Source organism: Opisthocomus hoazin, chromosome 8 (genome assembly GCF_030867145.1).
Source record: "Opisthocomus hoazin isolate bOpiHoa1 chromosome 8, bOpiHoa1.hap1, whole genome shotgun sequence".
Classification (NCBI taxonomy): domain Eukaryota; kingdom Metazoa; phylum Chordata; class Aves; order Opisthocomiformes; family Opisthocomidae; genus Opisthocomus; species Opisthocomus hoazin.
This window is the reverse complement of record NC_134421.1, coordinates 10,923,832-10,940,713: the sequence shown is the minus strand read 5'-3', so window position 1 is coordinate 10,940,713 and position 16,882 is coordinate 10,923,832. Positions and strand designations below refer to the sequence as shown.

Sequence of the window (16,882 nt, the reverse complement as noted above, 5' to 3'; positions counted from 1 at the left end):
GAATTTTAATGGCTTTATCACATTGGTATTATATGGAAGTATTTATTACTCTGTATAAATGTATCATCCCACACTTTGCACTAATTATTAATCTAGGCCTTGAAATCATTCTGTTTTCCCTGACTGATTTTAGAATCATAGAATCGTAGAATGGTTTGGGTGGGAAGGGACCTGACAGATCATCTGGTTCCAACCCCCCTGCCATGGGCAGGCACACCTTCCACTAGAGTAGGTTGCTCAGAGCTCCATCCAACCTGGCCTTGAACACTGCCAGGGAGGGGGCAGCCACAGCTTCTCTGGACAACCTATGCCAGTGTTTCACCACCCTCATGGTGAAGAATTTTTTTCTTTAATCTAAATCTGCCCTCTTTTAGTTTAAAGCTATTCCCCCTTGTCCTATCACTACACACCCTTGTGAAAAGTCCCTCTCCAGCTTTCCTGTAGGCCCCTTTCAGGTACTGAAAGGCTGCTATAAGGTCACCCCGGAGCCTTCTCTTCTCCAGGCTGAACAGCCCCAACTCTCTCAGCCTTTCCTCGTAGCAGTCCATTTTTGTGGTCTTCCTCTGGACCTGAGTGCAAACTCAGTGTGACCTGAGTGAGATTTTCTGCTTTACTTTGATGTCATGTCTCTCAGCTTCACATCTTCAGTGCAGTTTAGTCCGTTTCTGCATTTACGCTGTATTGTTGACCAGAACTAATGTTTCCATTTATGTAATCCGCATGCATGCTATGCCTCAGTTCTCAGTGAAAACCTCAGTCTGCCGACTCAGAATACCAAGCCATCATTAGTACTGCAGCCACCGTGCTGTAGGCAGTGGTGAAGAGACACTGCCAGTCAATAGTAATAGCTCAAAAACAGTAGCCTGGTGCTTGAACAGGCAGTGCACGTGAGGGAAGTACCAGCAAACATCTGAAGATTATATTCCTCCAGGGTAGTACTTTGGCATGTTAGTGAGAACGTGTGGAGGAAGAAGACTGCATGTGTTAGGAGGAAGTGCAGGCTGTGCTCAAGGGGTGATGAAAGCTTAGCTAGAGGCTTCTGCGTACCGAGACGCACTCAGAAGTTTGGATTATCGTGAAGGGCCGAATATAGCCACGCTGATAACACACCATAAGGAGGTGGAACACAGTAGTGTGTGGTGGGCTCTGAGACTCTGAAGGTAGCCTCTAGTGAATATGCCATCCCGTCCCACAGCCCATGAAGAAAGGAAAACCACTGTGACACCAGAAAGGTAAATAGGAGTAGGGCTCAGTGGTTTGGGAGGGCTGTGCCGACCAGCTGTGCGCTCCTGGGTGCTGCTTACAGACGTACAGCCAGGTGCAGGTCTCTCACACCACAACTGTGTCAATACGTGAGGACAAACTTCTGGGATCGGTCAGGCATTGTTACTTTACACAGGGGAAGATAAGAACATGTGGGTGATGTTTGTTACTTGGAAAAATCACTGCAGTGAGTTGTCAGAAATACTTAAAAGAAAGCCTTCCAGCGCAGGGGTAAAGGACTACAGAGACCGGTGCTGCCACCCCTGGCCTCATGAGGGCCTTCAACACCACTTTATTTCGCGCTCGTACCTGGGAGTGTTGACAGCGGCGGTACCTGCAGTGTCCCATGCAGATGGCTGAACTTCATGGCAGAAACCAGACTGATGCGGATTAAGGACTTGCAGAGTCTGCTGTCAGCCAGCGACCTCCAAGTACTTTCTTGTTATCATGTTTTTGCCCCAAGAACCATTCTTGAAGAACTCCATGAACAGCTTTCTTCTAGCCTGGTGGTTCCCCTTTCATGCACCTACCCCCTCACTTCATTTCTGTGCCGAAACGAGCATAGAAACGCTTAAATGAAACCTCAGCACGTAGCTCTACCATGTCGTTACGGTAACCGAGAGTCCTCCCGATCCCTCATCGCCAGGGAAAGCAAATTTGCTTTGCGGCCTGTCTGGAAGCACTGCAGGACAGCGCAGCTCCGCTGGCCGCAGCTGGAGAGCTGCTGACACACGCAGGTCGGTAATTTCAAGACCACCTGGGACATGACACATCAAAACGTTTAAATTTTATCCCAGAGGCAGTAGGTGACAGAGTCACAAGTGCACGCATGACAGCGAAATAAAACCGGGGCGGTTTCTCGTTCCCGGGGGCATATTCCCCCCTGCGTCGACTCTGGGGGAGCGCCGACAGCGAAGCGCTGCAGGCGCAGAGGCCGCGGCGTTATTTCGTGCCCCCCCGCCCCCAGCTGCAGACGCAGCCCCGGAGCCGGATCGCGGCGTCCGGCCGATTTCTCACAAAACCGCCGGGACAACGCCCCGCCGCCGGCGGGGTCCGGCCCGCCCGGCGCCCCGAGCCCTCCGGGCCGTCAGCAGGCGGCCGAGGCAGCGAAGAGACCCCACGGCCGGACCCGCTGCTGCCGGGCCCGCGGGACGGGCGGCGCAAGCCTCGCCCCGCCCCCAGCGCGAGGCTGACGGCGGCCGGACTCGCTGCGGCGCGGGGGGATCCACCGCCGCCTTGTCCCCTCGCGCGGCCGCCAGGTGGCGCCGCGGCGCTGCCGGAAGCGGGGCGGGCGCTGAGGGCGGCGGGACCCGGCCGCCCGCCCCGGCGCACGGCAGCGCGGTGAGGCGGGCCGGGCCGCGCCGCGCCGGGCCGGGCCGGGCGAGGCGGCGGCGGCGGGACCCGGCGGGCCATGCTGCTAAAGCTCCTGCAGCGCCAGACCTATACCTGCCTGTCGCACAGGTATGGGCCCTGCCTCTGCCTCGGGGGCCTCGTCCTCATGATCGTCTCCGCCCTGCAGTTCGGGGAGGTCAGTACGGCGTGGCTGCCCGCCCTTCCCCTCCCTTCCCCCGGGCAGCCTCGGCGGGCGGCACGGAGAGCGCGTGTGCGTTTCGGTTTGGAGCCGGGTAGTTGTCATGCCCGGGGAGCAGCGGGTTCCCTCGGCGAGCGGCTTGGGCGTCAGCGCCGGTTAGAGACGTGCGTGTAGGCAGACACTGAAGACCTGAGGGAGGCGGCGTGCGTTGCGGCGGCGGCGCGCCCGCGGCTGAGGAGCGGCGCGAGGCCCCGGCGCGGGCCGTGCTCCGGGGGCGCCGGGGGCCGCAGCGCGAGGGGCTCTGAGGAGCGCTGGGGAGAACCCGCGTGCTCCCGGAGCTCCTGTTTTCCTGCCTTGTGCCGTTCTTTCCACTGCCCTTACGGGGTGGTTTCTCAGTGCTGGGGGTTTTACGTTGTTATTATTTGGCTCTTCTGAAGCCTGCGCTGATGCAGCCGTCAAAGGGCAGCCGGGAGTGACGGAATCCTTCGCCCTTCCGGAGTGCAAGGAGTTAAGCGAAGCCTCTCCCCGAGCTGCCCGCAGCCCAGCAGAGCCTGTACTGCTTTGCTCGCTGCTTGCTGCTCAGTTTACCTGTTGCTTTGTAAATGACGCAATAGAACTTCTACTTATTCTAGGTACAGTTTTATATGGGTGTATAGTGTATTTTAAAGCTTCATTTCGTATTACCCTATCTATTTCGGGAAGTCGTCAGTGAAAGAATCTGGAGGGGAAAAAGCCAATCCTGCTTCTGTGTAGTGTTTGAGACAATAACAAGTATTTGGGGAATTAAAGTATTTTTGTCAGTGTAAAAGGGTGGCAGTGTTACATGCAAACAGACTGGAATTTCCTGATTCCTAATTTTTTTTTTCCCCTCTTTTTTTTTCTTCTCTATTTTATTTTGATGGGCTCTTTCAGATACAGAAAAAAAACAGAGAGCCATAAAGAGTGTTATCTGAAAACTTGAGTGTTACACAAAGTTCTGATTGTGTATCTGTACATCTGCTTCGCATGAAGTGCTTCATCCCTGCTGTCTTGCAGAGTTCACAAGTTCCTGAAACACTTGAAAGCCATCAGCGAGTTAATTAATTGTGTAGTACTCTTAGGTACCTGTTTGTACATGATTATCAGCTTGAATTGGTGTATTCCTCTTGGTGCTGTGAAACTTTGAGTATACTTTTGGCTTTCTTCAGAATGGGGACTTAAACCCAACTTCAGGATTCCTTAGAACTTCAAACGTTTTTTGAAACACTTCTATAGTTGTCCAGGTTATAACTGACTTTACTGAGAATCAGTCAAAATCACCACTCAGAATTATTTTCCTACCAAATCTAAGTTTGCTACTTCCAGCCCTTTTAGATCTAGTTGGAAAGCTTAGATGCTGTTTAGACAGTGAGCAAAGAACTTGCAGATTCATGTAGGAGTAAACTTTCAAAATTATAAGTTAAGAAAAAAAGACAAATGACCAGAAATGTTTAAAAAAAACCCAAACAAAACACCAATAAAACCACTACCCTTTATGGAATGACTATGCAGAAATACAGAAAAACCTTTTTTTTTTTTTTAATGATGGTAAATGAGCATGGTAAGAGATGTTTGCATGCATTTTGCTCTCTTATGATTTCAGGCGACGTGTTTTGGTAAACAGTGGTAGCTTAAGAATTTAGGAGTGACTAGACTTGTGAGAGTGAACGCTGTTACACCTCTTCTGACAACTATAGGGTGAACAGAAAACACTTCTTTAGGGCAGAGTCCACAAGGTAGCAACTAATGAAAGTATAAGACTGTTTTGAAGATGAAACCAAAAATCTTTCTGGCAATTATCAGGTCAACCATTTTTGACAATCTTCGGGGAACTGTCAAGCAATAAAAACCAGCGTAAGGCAATGCTTATCAGACCCTGGTGTCTGAGCAGCGTTTGCAGTTGTGCTTTTCCCCTACCCTCAGAGCCAGCTTTTTCATCCTAGTAGACAAAATTAGATCTGCTTGCATAGATTCATGCTAATATCAGTATTAATGCTGGAATAAAAATTAATGACCGGTGCAAATAATTTGGGATTGGTAATGATGTGCTTACAGCCTCAAAGTGAAAATTAGCTTGACTTCCAGAAAAAAACTTGAGCTCAATGAAATGACAATGCATTAAAAGCATGATACAGGAGCATTTCTGCAAAAACTTCTAGGGTAACTGGGTCTAAGCCAATGCTGTAACCTAGTCGTAAGATGAGCTTTGGGTTTTAGGACAGTGTGGTTGTAAACCCTTCTTGGCCGTCCTTCCGTAGGTCGCTCAGCATTGTAAAAAATTTTGTAGCTGGAACATGCCGGATAGACAGGTGATAGCAGTGGCTGATACAGTATCTCCTAATAGGGGGTGTCTCTCCCCATTTTTTTAATGTTATTCCCTTAGTGGTTTTATAATATCAGTATGTAAATTTGAAGCAAAGCAGCCCCCGGGCACTGTTGCAACATGGACAATGCGGCAGGAGCAAACAGTTACAGGAAAAAGATGTATCAAGTGGGAAGAGCTTAACTTTTTTTCCTATATGTGTTTCTAAAGAGATCTGACCTGGGCCTTTTTGGTTATAGTTGCACAAAGGCAAAAAAGCAAATGTTTGAATGGTTACCGTTTTTCTTCTGGAGAGGTGTGTTATTTATATAAGAAGTTTCTTACTCCAATACTTCTGCATATCTTCTAGAAGCAGATCAGTGGGTGTCAACTCAGCATTATCAGAGCAGGAGATGTTTCTGCATGGCTGTCCTTCTGTGTGCTGTATTAATAAACGTGTGTATTGAAGTGGGGTGCAGCTTGGGATTTTAGCTATGTGACCTTGATGGCTGGATGAAGGCAGGGAAGACTACCCTGCCTTCAGCTGTGTGTTCCCACTGTTTCTCATCTGCTCCAGCAACCAAATAGAGGAAGATGAAGCACTCTGGTGTTTGAAGTTTCATCTTTCTGTTGGTTTAGCTCCGTGACTTGCCTCGCTGCATGTTGGCTGAACTCATGTCAAGCTGAAGGGGAGTAGCAGAAATGCGGGGGGATGAAAAAAGGCTGCAGCCAACAGAAATACTTTGCTGTTGGGTTAGTCTGGCTGCAGTGCAAGATGTTACCTGTATTGGGAAAGAGCTATTGTGTTTTAAGTTTGTGGCCAGGTCAATTTGCATAATTTGATATACCCTGGCCTGTCTGTGTGTTTGCAAAGCTCAGATTTCAGAGGTGTGTATACTTCAATATGCCCTGTATGAGAACAGAAAGGAAGATGAGGAAAATTATGTGGGGGGTAGGGGTTTCCTGCTCGTAATGAAGTATATTTGTTTTAGGTCTCAGTTTTGGGAAAACATTGTGAATTTTTAAAGGCTAAGAGACAATGGGGCGGTAACTTAAATGAATAGTAGCTTAAAAAGTGTGTCCGTAAAACATGAAATCTATTCTTGCGGAGAAACACCAAAGTTTGTTTAAATCAAGTGTGCTCTTAAGTTCGGGGTCTGACTGCTGGCTCAGTGTAATAACTCAGTTTGAATTAAGGTCTAGTCAGTTGTGCATTAATGCGTGATAACTTTGAATGAAATTGATTGTGACTGAACATTTCAAAAGGAGAAATTTAAGTGTCTGATTTTAGAAGGTGGTGAGATCGAGCGTATTTTTTTTTTTTTTTTTTATTTTGCAGGTTGTGTTGGAGTGGAGTAGAGACCAGTATCATGTTATGTTTGATTCATACAGAGACAACGTTGCTGGCAAATCGTTTCAGAATCGGTGAGCTTTGCTTGCACTTGACAGTATCGCACACTGTACTGTTCAATGAATTTTCAAATATTTAAATCAAATATTCTAGATGAAGTAACATGCTGTTGAGTAGGACTTTACTGTATGGACTCTAAATCTGCAGCAAATTTTAAACTTGGTAGTTTTAGAATTGTGAGTTAATGATTAATATCCCAGCCTGGAAGATGTTTGGCATTTGGAAGCTCTAATCATGTAACAGAGCTTACATTTTAAATGCATTTAATTCATCAAGTCTGTAATGAAATATCAAAATGATGATAATGTTAACAATAAAGGGAGTGCATGACATGTTTTCCATATTAAGATAGGAAAATATAAGTACTGTTCCCATGCGCTTAAAATTCCAACTTTCACTGTTTTTAAAAGTTATTTTTCATTTACCTTATATTTTCTGTGACATCTGATGAGGGACATTATTTAGTAGAGAAGTCACAAAGCTAGTAAGAATCTTTTTTAAGCTGAGTGCATGGGAGAAGCCACTCACAGCAAGTTGCAAACCAAGGCATATGGGTGATTTGTTTCAGTTGTGTTAACTGCTACCTGACTTTTTGTGGTTTCATCGTTAGCGTCTGGATAGTCATGGGATCTGTTGCTCAGGAAGTCAGTGGACTGTGAATTGGTAGCTGGAAGAAGCTACTAAGGAGATATCATCTGACTCTTAAGTGTTGATACACTCGATTGGAAAAAAAAAAAAAAACCAAACAAAAACCACCCTGAACGGAGATGCTTAATCTTCTTGAGGTTTGTTGAATCATGGGACATTAGAAATGATGAGATCAGTTTGTCACATTTCAGCTGGTGCAAGATAGCTCTGTAAAAGTACATTGCATGGTGTCAGTGAATCCTGTATGCTTGTATAGTCTCATCTCTTACCTCCCTCCCTTATTTTCCAAAGGGTTGCAGATGGAAGCAGAGTGATACAGCTCATATGGATGATTAGCTTAATGTTTACATGTTTCTGCAGTACTGAAGTGAAAACATGATAGTTTGTTCTAGTCAGTACTCAAATGCCTGACTTTGTGATAATTAAGTACAGTGCTTTAATAAAATGGTCGAGTTTGTGCCAAACAAAATCGTACATCTTAACTATTGTGATGTGGGTGTAGTCAGCTCCCATTTCTGCAGTGAGTTGTCTTCATTTTGATTGTTTAAAGTACACCTTAGCTAGAGTTGATCTCTGTGAATCGTGAGCAAAACATTCAGTGCTTGGCGAGGAACTATTGACTGCCTGAGCAAAACCTTAAGGTTTTCATGATGGATGCTCAGGTTATTCCATATGCCTTTAATACTCTTATGTCAGGCATGACAGGGAGGTTTGTTGTTATATTTGTGTGCAGATACCAACTTCCTATAAAAATTCATACCAACAAAAAGTCTTTGTGGACACATAGTCTTAGGCATCCATTAACTTGAATTGGGGGGGGTTCAGTTTGTTTTTATTATCAGACTTCACGAATGCAGTAATGGACCCTATCTTGCAGTTTGCACCATATCAGTGATGGTTTGCTGGAGTTTTTAGGGCCGATATCAATGCAATATGTAGGGTTCTCACATGGTTTTTACATAAACTGAGGATTGTGGACTTCCAGTTTTGATCCTAGCTTATCCATTGATTTTTATCAGTTCTTATTTCAGTGTTAGAGAAAAATATTCAGAATTGGAGAAGAGGAAGCTTGTTGGTTTGGAAATTAAGCAGATCTACTGCTTAGTGGAAAGTAAAAGCTGCAAGGCCGTTAGGAAATATTATTGGATCTTCAACTGAATTAAAGCAGTGTTGTCTTCTATGAGCTTTTCAGGAAAACATCTTCATTCTTGTTAAAGAGTTGTGTTATAAACTTTTATAAAGACAATCTCAGTGTAAAATGTAGTCAAATTGGTGCATGTCGGCAAGATCCTCGTGATTATAAACTCAAAAAGCTCTTCTTCCTGAGTAACATAAAAACAGTTATGTTGCTAACCTCTTTAGTTACACCTGTTGAAAGCTGCTGTCTGCCAGACTAAGGAAGACTTCTTGTTTTGCCTTGAAGTTTAGCAATTGCTTTGGTTTGCTTTTCCCTCATATCACATGTCCTTCAACATCCCAGCTGTTGCACTTTCCAGGTAGTCACATCAGCTGCTAAACTTCCTACTTACATTGTCCAGGTTCTTATGCAGCTTGAGACAGTGGAGTAGAAATTCCAGGGCTTTTTACCAAGCCACGTCATCAGAACCTGTTTTTGAAGACTTAGTTAGTTTTGGTATGAAAATAAAAAGGGTGAGAAGACTAAATAATGGAGTTGCATGTATGAGAGTCTTGAATGACAACTCTATTTCATTACTCTCCGCCAGCAAATTCTGCATTTTGGCAAACACTGAAGTGTAGTTTTTCCTTTCCAGGACATAGCCAAATCATATTTAAAACTCCAAAATACATATGGAAACAAAATGTGAAGGAAGAATCCTCAGCGTTTAAAGTGTATGGACTGATTTCAGTATAGTACAGCAAGTGAGCCATCGGTTGTTGAGCAGAGTGAGGCTGGAGAGAGGAAAAGATGCACAAATGAGGGATCCAAGAGTTCCTGGAACAGGAATAGCAGTGGAACACTTCAGTTGCAGTTGGTGGGTGGTTAGAGATGTAACACCCAGGAGGGCTGGGAGGTTTACAGTGGGGAGCTTAAGGGTGTAATAGACTTACACTCGTTCATAAAGAGGCTCAGCAAGGTTGGAGATCATGGTATGGTAGCTTGAGAGAAACCCAGAGGCTGCTGTGTTCCTTCAGCAGCTGTGGATGGTGAGACAATGAGGCTTTGTCTTCCAGCTGCAGTGTTGGCTGTGAGTGTGGCTCTCGTGTGTAAACAAACGTCACAGGTATGGAAAATGCTTCTTGGCAGGTGGACAGAAAAGGCAACATGTGACAGGTCTCCTGTCCTGCCTGGGAGAGCTGGTGGTGCTGGATTTGTCTTCAGCAGGATCCTACTGATGTTTTTAGGTTTGCAAGTAAAGAACGGGTATGTTTTTGAGAGAGGAAAATGTAAAGGAGTATCCAATACAAACCTTGTTAATTGTCTGGGAGTCTCCAAGGAAGTTTCCAAAGCCCGTGTTTGCTGATACTAAAATCAGTAGCAAATAGAAAAAAGGATGATTTTCTGTAGGAAGGTGTTACGTAATTGCCATTTAGGCAGCTCATCTTGGGCTTAATCTGTTTGCCAAACCGGTATTTATGATGAAGACCAAATGCATAAATCCACATGAAGGAGAAACACAGCTACAGTATTTGAGGGAGAAAGTTTTTGATCTCTTCTGACCTTGAACAACTTGCAAAAGACTCTGCATATTAAAAATAGTATTTGAGAAGGATAATGCAGAAGTGGCTTTCCTGTTCCTTTTTAATTTTTAAGCGAAATTCCACTACATGCTTTTGAAAATATAAACTCTCAGTAATTTTTAAGAAGCCATGAGACCAACCAGAAAGCTTTGGCAAAGAACAAAAAGGTGAAATCTTAACAGCGTTACTGATCCTACTTGGGAGCAACAAATTAACTTGTGTATGATACCTGTTTTTTATTACTATGTTTGATAACCACTACTTTCTCAAACAGTGTATTCTGTAAATATTCATTAAGACAATTTATGCGAGTGGGTAATTTTTAAGTAGTTAGACTAGTGGATCTGCAAACAGTTTGCTTGCTTTTATAGCCTTTTTTGCATCGTCTCTATTGCCACTAGCAATGAAGATTGTGCTTGCCATACCAGGGTTAGTTCAGAGTTGGCGTAGCTGCATCTGACCAAAAATGCCTTTCCTCTATGGAGTTTATTAGTGTTTGGCTGTATGTGCCGTAATTCCAATGCTAAAAGTTAAGTGTAGCAAATTACATAGCTTTATGTGCTGTTGCATAGAAACACGCTTTTAGCAAATGGTAAATTGGGAAGAGGTTTCACAGAAGTCAAAATTGCCTCATGTCCTAGAAAGAGTTGGAACTGAGGAGCTCTTTTTTGGCTTTTTATGTTCTTCAGTGAACCCTGGGTAAATAAACTCTGAACTTTGCCTGGAAGACTGAGGGTTGGGCATTTTTTAAATCTGCTGACTTGAGTCAGGTGCTTCCATCTGAAACACTCTTGTCCTAGCTGTAGCAATCAAGAGACTGTCAATCTAAAAATTTAACTCATCGCAACAAAAGTAGAAAAGCTGGAAGAACTCCTGCCATTGAGTTTCTACTCCTGTGGAGGACTTTTTAGTTTAAAACATGCCTTGAGTTGCACATGTTAATGAACCAGCAGCTGGTATCATCTCCTGAGAAAGAGGCGAAATAACTGATTAGAAGGGTAGTTGTATTCAGTAAATTGACTTCTTTTGCCAGCGGAGAGGGTAGCCTCCTGCACAGTGTTGCATGTCGTGGGTGAGAGACTTTCTGGGTGGTGCTGCTGGGAGAGGCAGCGCTGCTTCTTAGGTGTTTAGACTGTCTCGGGATGACTCACCATTATCATCTAAGTGTCATAGCTGAGTTAGGAACAGCGATGAATTGAGTGCAAAGTGTTCCTGTCCATTGCGCTGTGACCAGTTACTGGCAGCCCTTTTACCAAATCTTGTGCTTTGCTTATTGAATCTCAGCCAGCGGAAAATGAAGCTGGGTGGAGGTTGTCTGCATATCATACTGTGCATGGGAAGGTGGAAGAGATACTCACCTATAAGCTCTGTCTTTCTGTGTGTGCTTTTTGAAGGACGCAGTCGGCGGGGAGAAGGGAACACCTTTCCTTGGAAACCTCATTGTGTGACCCCGTGGATCTTAGCATTAGACAAGGGCTCAGTGTTTGCTAGGCTATCTACAGTTTAGGAAGGTATTGAATAGCTTGACACTGGAACTTTTGACAGTAACAGTTGGGGTATCTTCCTGGGGCAGCAGCCTGGAGTACCCACTGAAACAAAGCTATGAGCCTCATAGAGGAGATTATCGGGTAGAAGAAAGGTACTCAAACCCCTTTCTTTTCTTCTGCCTTAAGTATGCTAGGAAATCTGTAACTGTCCAGAAGCAGCTCCAGGGTATTAAATTGTGTTGAGAATGAATTTGACTGCTGTGTCTAGAATCTGAATTCATGTACCCTACTTAGATCGTTGGTTTATGAAATGCCCTGTTATTAATATCGAAGAGGCACTCCTAGGATAGAGACCTGGTCTGGCTGAGATCTTTTTGGCTCTGTGCAGTTAAACAGCAAATATGATGTAAGTCTTTGTGCTGTCCTGTGTAATGTAGTTGGTGTATTAAGGATGTGGCTGGATGTTGGTACTGATTTGAGAAACATTTTATGGGTTCAGAGGAGTTGGGTTATAGGTTAATATCAGTGACATTTAGAGCATAAAGTTCAGATTTCATTTAGTTACTGAACTGTTATAGCCACTGTACGTCCTTTTTTGGTTTTATGACTGTGCTGTTTTGTCAAAGGCTTGCGTATAATTAAGAGATATACATATAACTAAAGAGCAGCTTTTTGCTTTGTCTTTTTTGCAGCCTGGCCACCAAGTATTTCTGTTGTTAGACAGAAATTGCTATTGTAGGATGACACAAATGCTTGTAATGTAATATTAAACAGCTCATGTAGCTTTCATTTGAATTATGTAGGCTTTGTTTACCCATGCCGATTGATGTGGTATACACCTGGGTGAACGGCACAGATGTTGAACTGATCAAAGAATTGCAACAGGTCAGAGAACAGATGGAGGAAGAACAGAAAATAATGAGGTAATGATCTTGTGTGGTTTTTTTCCCTTTAACCAACAGCAGCAATCTAATGCGGTTTTAGACCTCTTTGTTTTTCTCCAGTGTTACTCAACATGAAAATAGAGTGCCTTTTCTCACTTCTTCATTTGATTATTCTCAAAACCTCGTTTCAGTTCTACATTTAGCTATAAAGTACTGTCTAATCAGAAAACTGTTTAAGATACAAAGCATAATAATTTAAAGTCATTAAGGGTGTTGTCTTGCATTTGTAAAATGCCATGCAGAAAATTGTGCTTTGTGTACATAATTTTGTATAGATTTCTATAACTCAGTTTGTAAATAATAAAACTGTATCTCAAATGTGTAACTTCTCTTTATCCCTTTCTTCCTCCTCATCCTCCCCCCAGTATTTCTTTTTGTAATGGGCTTAATAAAATCTTAAGCATTATGTTTCTTCGAGGCTCCTTTTTACAGTTAGATTTATAGTCTCCCAAACACTGAAACTGAGAAAGATGAAAATAATTTAGTCATATTACAAAGGTATGAGTCAGCCTTCTAACTAAGGAGGGAAAGACATGTATTGCTGCATTTGGTGTTATAGATTGTGCTATACTGTTTGCAAAATTACTGATCTGAAGCTTCAAACACAGGCTGCTGCAGATGCCTTGGATTGTGTCCCATAACCATTAATTTAGTTCTTAATAAGCAACTCTGTGGTCACGTGATCCAATTTGGCCAGAAGATATGCTAAATGGAAGAAAAAGTCTGTATTTTAAGGGTTGTACTAGTTTAATTCGGAATAATCTGAAATCCACAAGCAAGTGGATGGATCTGGTTTTTGGCATGTTATGACTTGCAATTTAGGTAGCACTGACAATGTGATCAAAAGTGAAATTCTGGATCTTTATTTTGTTACCTAAGCAATGAAAGTATTAGTAGAACTTTAAATCCATGAAGTTTAAACGTCTTAAACATAGACATATTCTCTGCTCTGAAAAGCTTTCAAATTTATACTGATCTTTTCCGAACTGTTCATGTAGCAAATGTTAGTGGTTTAGCTTTGTCATCACTCATGCTGTGATTCCCATTTTACAAAGGGAAAAACACATACTGTTTTATTCCATAATGCTGATTTGGAAAGTTGATATCAAGCTTATGAGTAAGACTGATGCCCATGCCATATTCCTTTTCTACAGCGGCACCTCATTCTCTCCCTTGTAGATAATTTTTTTCATGTACTTTGAAATCAGTTAGCACTGTTACAAAAAGAGCTGCAGATCACAAGAACTGCAGAAAACAAAGGCAAGGTTGCTGTAAATCTCTACTAATGAGTGTATGTATTGGTTGCATAGTAAAGCTTCGTAAGTTGTAACTTTCTTGTTGATACACCTGAATTGAGCTAGTCAAGGCCCAGTTGCTTTGTTTTTCGGTGGGAGAGAGTAGCTTGATGGGTGGTGGTTCTCTTTGTGTTGGTGTGTGTAGAAGGGTGCTCTTCTGATGTTATTATGATTATTATTTAGCATTAGCACTGCACTACATTTATATCAATCCTCATTTGCTTCTGCGTGCACATGGCAAATGCAGGATAGACCTTATCAGAATATGTATGTTAAGCAAAACAATCAAGTCAGCCTGGTTTTGGGTCACTTCACCCTTGTGTCTGACCAGTGTTTTTCATATCAACATCAGTTTTGTTAAGTAATTTAATAATAACCCATGAAAATCCTGTTAGCAGAGTCCTGCTGCCACGGCTGTCAGCACAACCAAGAATTTTTGAGCTACACTGTGTGAGGGTGAGCAGTGAGGGACACGTGTGTCAGCCTGTGCTCTCCTCGGCAAGGCCAATGGCAAGGCCTTGGCAATTTTGTAACTTGGTTATGGGTGCTTTCACAGTGTGTTCCTGACTCAACAATCTGAAATTAGACTAAGCTCCTTGCTGTCAACTAATTGTTTTTTAATGTAGTTGTTTTAATTTTTAATAGGGAAATCCTGGGAAAGAATGGCACAGAACCAACAAAGAAGAGGTGAGGTTTTTGTGGTTTGGGGCATAAATTGGAATAAATTATATCCTACTCATTGTTAGCTGAAAGCAGATGCTCGTTGGAGAGGTTGTTTCATTTTCTATAGCCTGTACGTGCTTTCTTTCTATGTCACTTCAGGAAAAATTAGCAGTGTGATAACACATATGTTGAATAAAAGTAATGTTACTGTGACATTTATGAATGAGCTGCTTAAAACAGGACAATTTCTGAAGTTCGGAAAGCATATCCTTGTCATTGGTTAGGCATAGTTCCTATTCCGAGTGTGGATTTTTAGTGCGTACATACCTGGAGTTCTGTAATTCAAAAGCATGAACATTTTTTCCACCTGCCGTTTGTATACGTGGTACTACAGGTTATTGTCTATGGAGGGGCCAAGCCTCTTGTGCCTCTGCTGCCAGGAAGCACTAAGGTCTGGCCTGTCCTATTCTTATTTTGGCTTGGTCAGTCTGCCATTTACAGATCTCTATGAGGTCTGCTCTGTGGGCAGACTTTGAAATCTTGGAAACTTTTGAAAAAACAGATATGGGAATGAACTAAACAGTAACAGTCAGATATTCACCTTCTGCAACAAAATAAGCGTGCTCTTAGCAATTTCCCCCTGCCCCAGCAGGTACTGGAAATAGTCAATCAGATTTTACAAAAATGTATCTCATTGCAACTCACGTTGATTTTTGTCTTAAATTTTCTGCCAGAGTTAAATATACTTCTGTTGTTTTGCTGTAGTGAGAAGCAACTGGAGTGTTTGCTGACGCACTGCATCAAAGTGCCAATGCTTGTCCTGGATCCTGCGCTGCCTATCAACGTCACACTGAAAGACCTGCTCTCCATTCATCCTGCTTTACAAGCTGCTAACAATATGTTCTATGTAGCAAAACCAAAAAATCCTTCTACCAACGTGACAGTAATTGTTTTTGATAGCCCTAAGGATGGTAAGAACCTATTTGTCCGATTTCAGCCATTTTTCTAGATGAAGCTTTTTAGTAAAATCCTGTGAATTAGTTTGGGTTTTTTTCCCTACAGTACTGACTGCCGGTAGTTTTCTGTTTGACTTTAGCAAGTCATTCAGTGTCTCTCGCCCTCAGTCTGTTCCTCTAAATGATGACATTAATGATACTGTTTGCTTACCTCCCAGGCAACTGATTATAGATGATTAGAGTTCTAAGCTTTAAAAGACTATTGCAAAACAGATTTGATATCTGAATATCTCTGTGTTGCACTGATAAACTCAGAATACTGAGGTTTAGACTGAGGAAGATTAGTTTTAGAAATCCTCTTTTAATTGCTGTGAAGTCTAGTTTGAATATTGTGCAACAAGTTCTGCCCTTGCTCAGAGGATTGCATACCTTAAAACAAAATTATCCGTGTGTTCGGCATATGTAAGTAGGAGCTTAGAGCAGGTATGGGCTTCTTATTTTGTTCAATATGTAGTGCCTGACCATTACTGCCTACTAGCCCAACCACTGGTGTTTATTTTACCAGCAAGAATTATTTACCAGTTACAAAGACAACTCTTCACACTGTAAAGATCCAAATCTTTTTAATTTGCAAAGTTTATCTTAGTTACTAGAATATACAAAAGAAGTGACTTTCAGTTTTTGATTTGCAATGCATTTGTTTGTTCTAGTCGAAGCGGCTCATTCTGGAATGTTAAAAGACAACAGCAAACAGATAGTATGGAGGGGTTACTTGGTATGTACTTTTAAAAGCCGTTCATTAGCTTTTGTGCATGTTAAACTTCTTGTACATTTTTAGAAAGTGTTTTTATGCTACTCTCTTTCCATAACTGACATGTAACAAGAAATGAAAGCTTTTTAAATGACTCTATTTCAATTTTGAAATTTGGGTTAACAAAATACACACTATTAAATCTGTCCCCTGATGAAGGATTGTCAGATAAATGTGAATTACTGTAAGTTTTAAAACATCTTTGTACCCTGTTTTCTTGTTTTTAGACTACAGACAAAGAAGTTCCAGGTCTTGTATTAATGCAGGACTTGGCCTTCCTTAGTGGATTTCCAGCTACATTCAAAGAAACAAATCAGCTACGAGCAAAACTACCGGAGAGCCTGGCATCTAAAGTAAAACTGGTAAGAGTCTGGAGGAAGGAGTAACGTAGTTGTATTTGGTTTTTTGCAGCGGTTCTCATACGGGATCTCACCCACCTAGGAGGCTTAGGATGTTTCTGCTAGTAATCTGTTTCTCTGTGTGACTGTTTTCTGGAGTTGTGAAGAGCAGTAGATGGTGACTCAAATAGTTGCCTTCAAAAGACCGATTGTCCATTCTGTGACTGCAAGTTACTAGGCATTAGATGTGCTAGCCTTCAACTGGTTAAAATGTACCAGCCTTATCAGTTTCTCTTAGGCATTTGCTACAGGCTGTTGTCTTACTGAAGTATACTATAGTACTGGCTGGTTTAATGTGACAGGATTTGTGTATGTAGCTTCGTAGCTTTTTTCTTCCCTCTTCTTTCAGAAGAATTGTCTTAATAGTCACAACACTGGATTGTTTCACAGCTGAATGCTACATTTCTCTCTGCCAAGTACTCTGTATGGTCTTGAGCAAGTTGCCCTTCAACTTA

At 42.6% G+C, this 16,882-nt stretch overlaps 1 protein-coding gene across 2 annotated transcripts in view; it reads left to right on the top strand.

Moving 5' to 3' along the window:
- The first annotated feature begins 2,626 nt into the window (after positions 1-2,626).
- Positions 2,627-16,882, top strand: part of GNPTAB (N-acetylglucosamine-1-phosphate transferase subunits alpha and beta) — a 45,094-nt gene continuing 30,838 nt past the window's right edge. For both annotated transcript variants that reach the window (XM_075428501.1, XM_075428502.1), the window contains exons 1-7: positions 2,627-2,791; positions 6,454-6,539; positions 12,164-12,283; positions 14,245-14,286; positions 15,028-15,233; positions 15,929-15,993; positions 16,257-16,391. In XM_075428501.1, the coding sequence (XP_075284616.1) occupies positions 2,675-2,791; positions 6,454-6,539; positions 12,164-12,283; positions 14,245-14,286; positions 15,028-15,233; positions 15,929-15,993; positions 16,257-16,391 (771 nt within the window). In that variant the 5' untranslated portion in view covers positions 2,627-2,674. The remainder of the gene's footprint in view (positions 2,792-6,453; positions 6,540-12,163; positions 12,284-14,244; positions 14,287-15,027; positions 15,234-15,928; positions 15,994-16,256; positions 16,392-16,882) is intronic.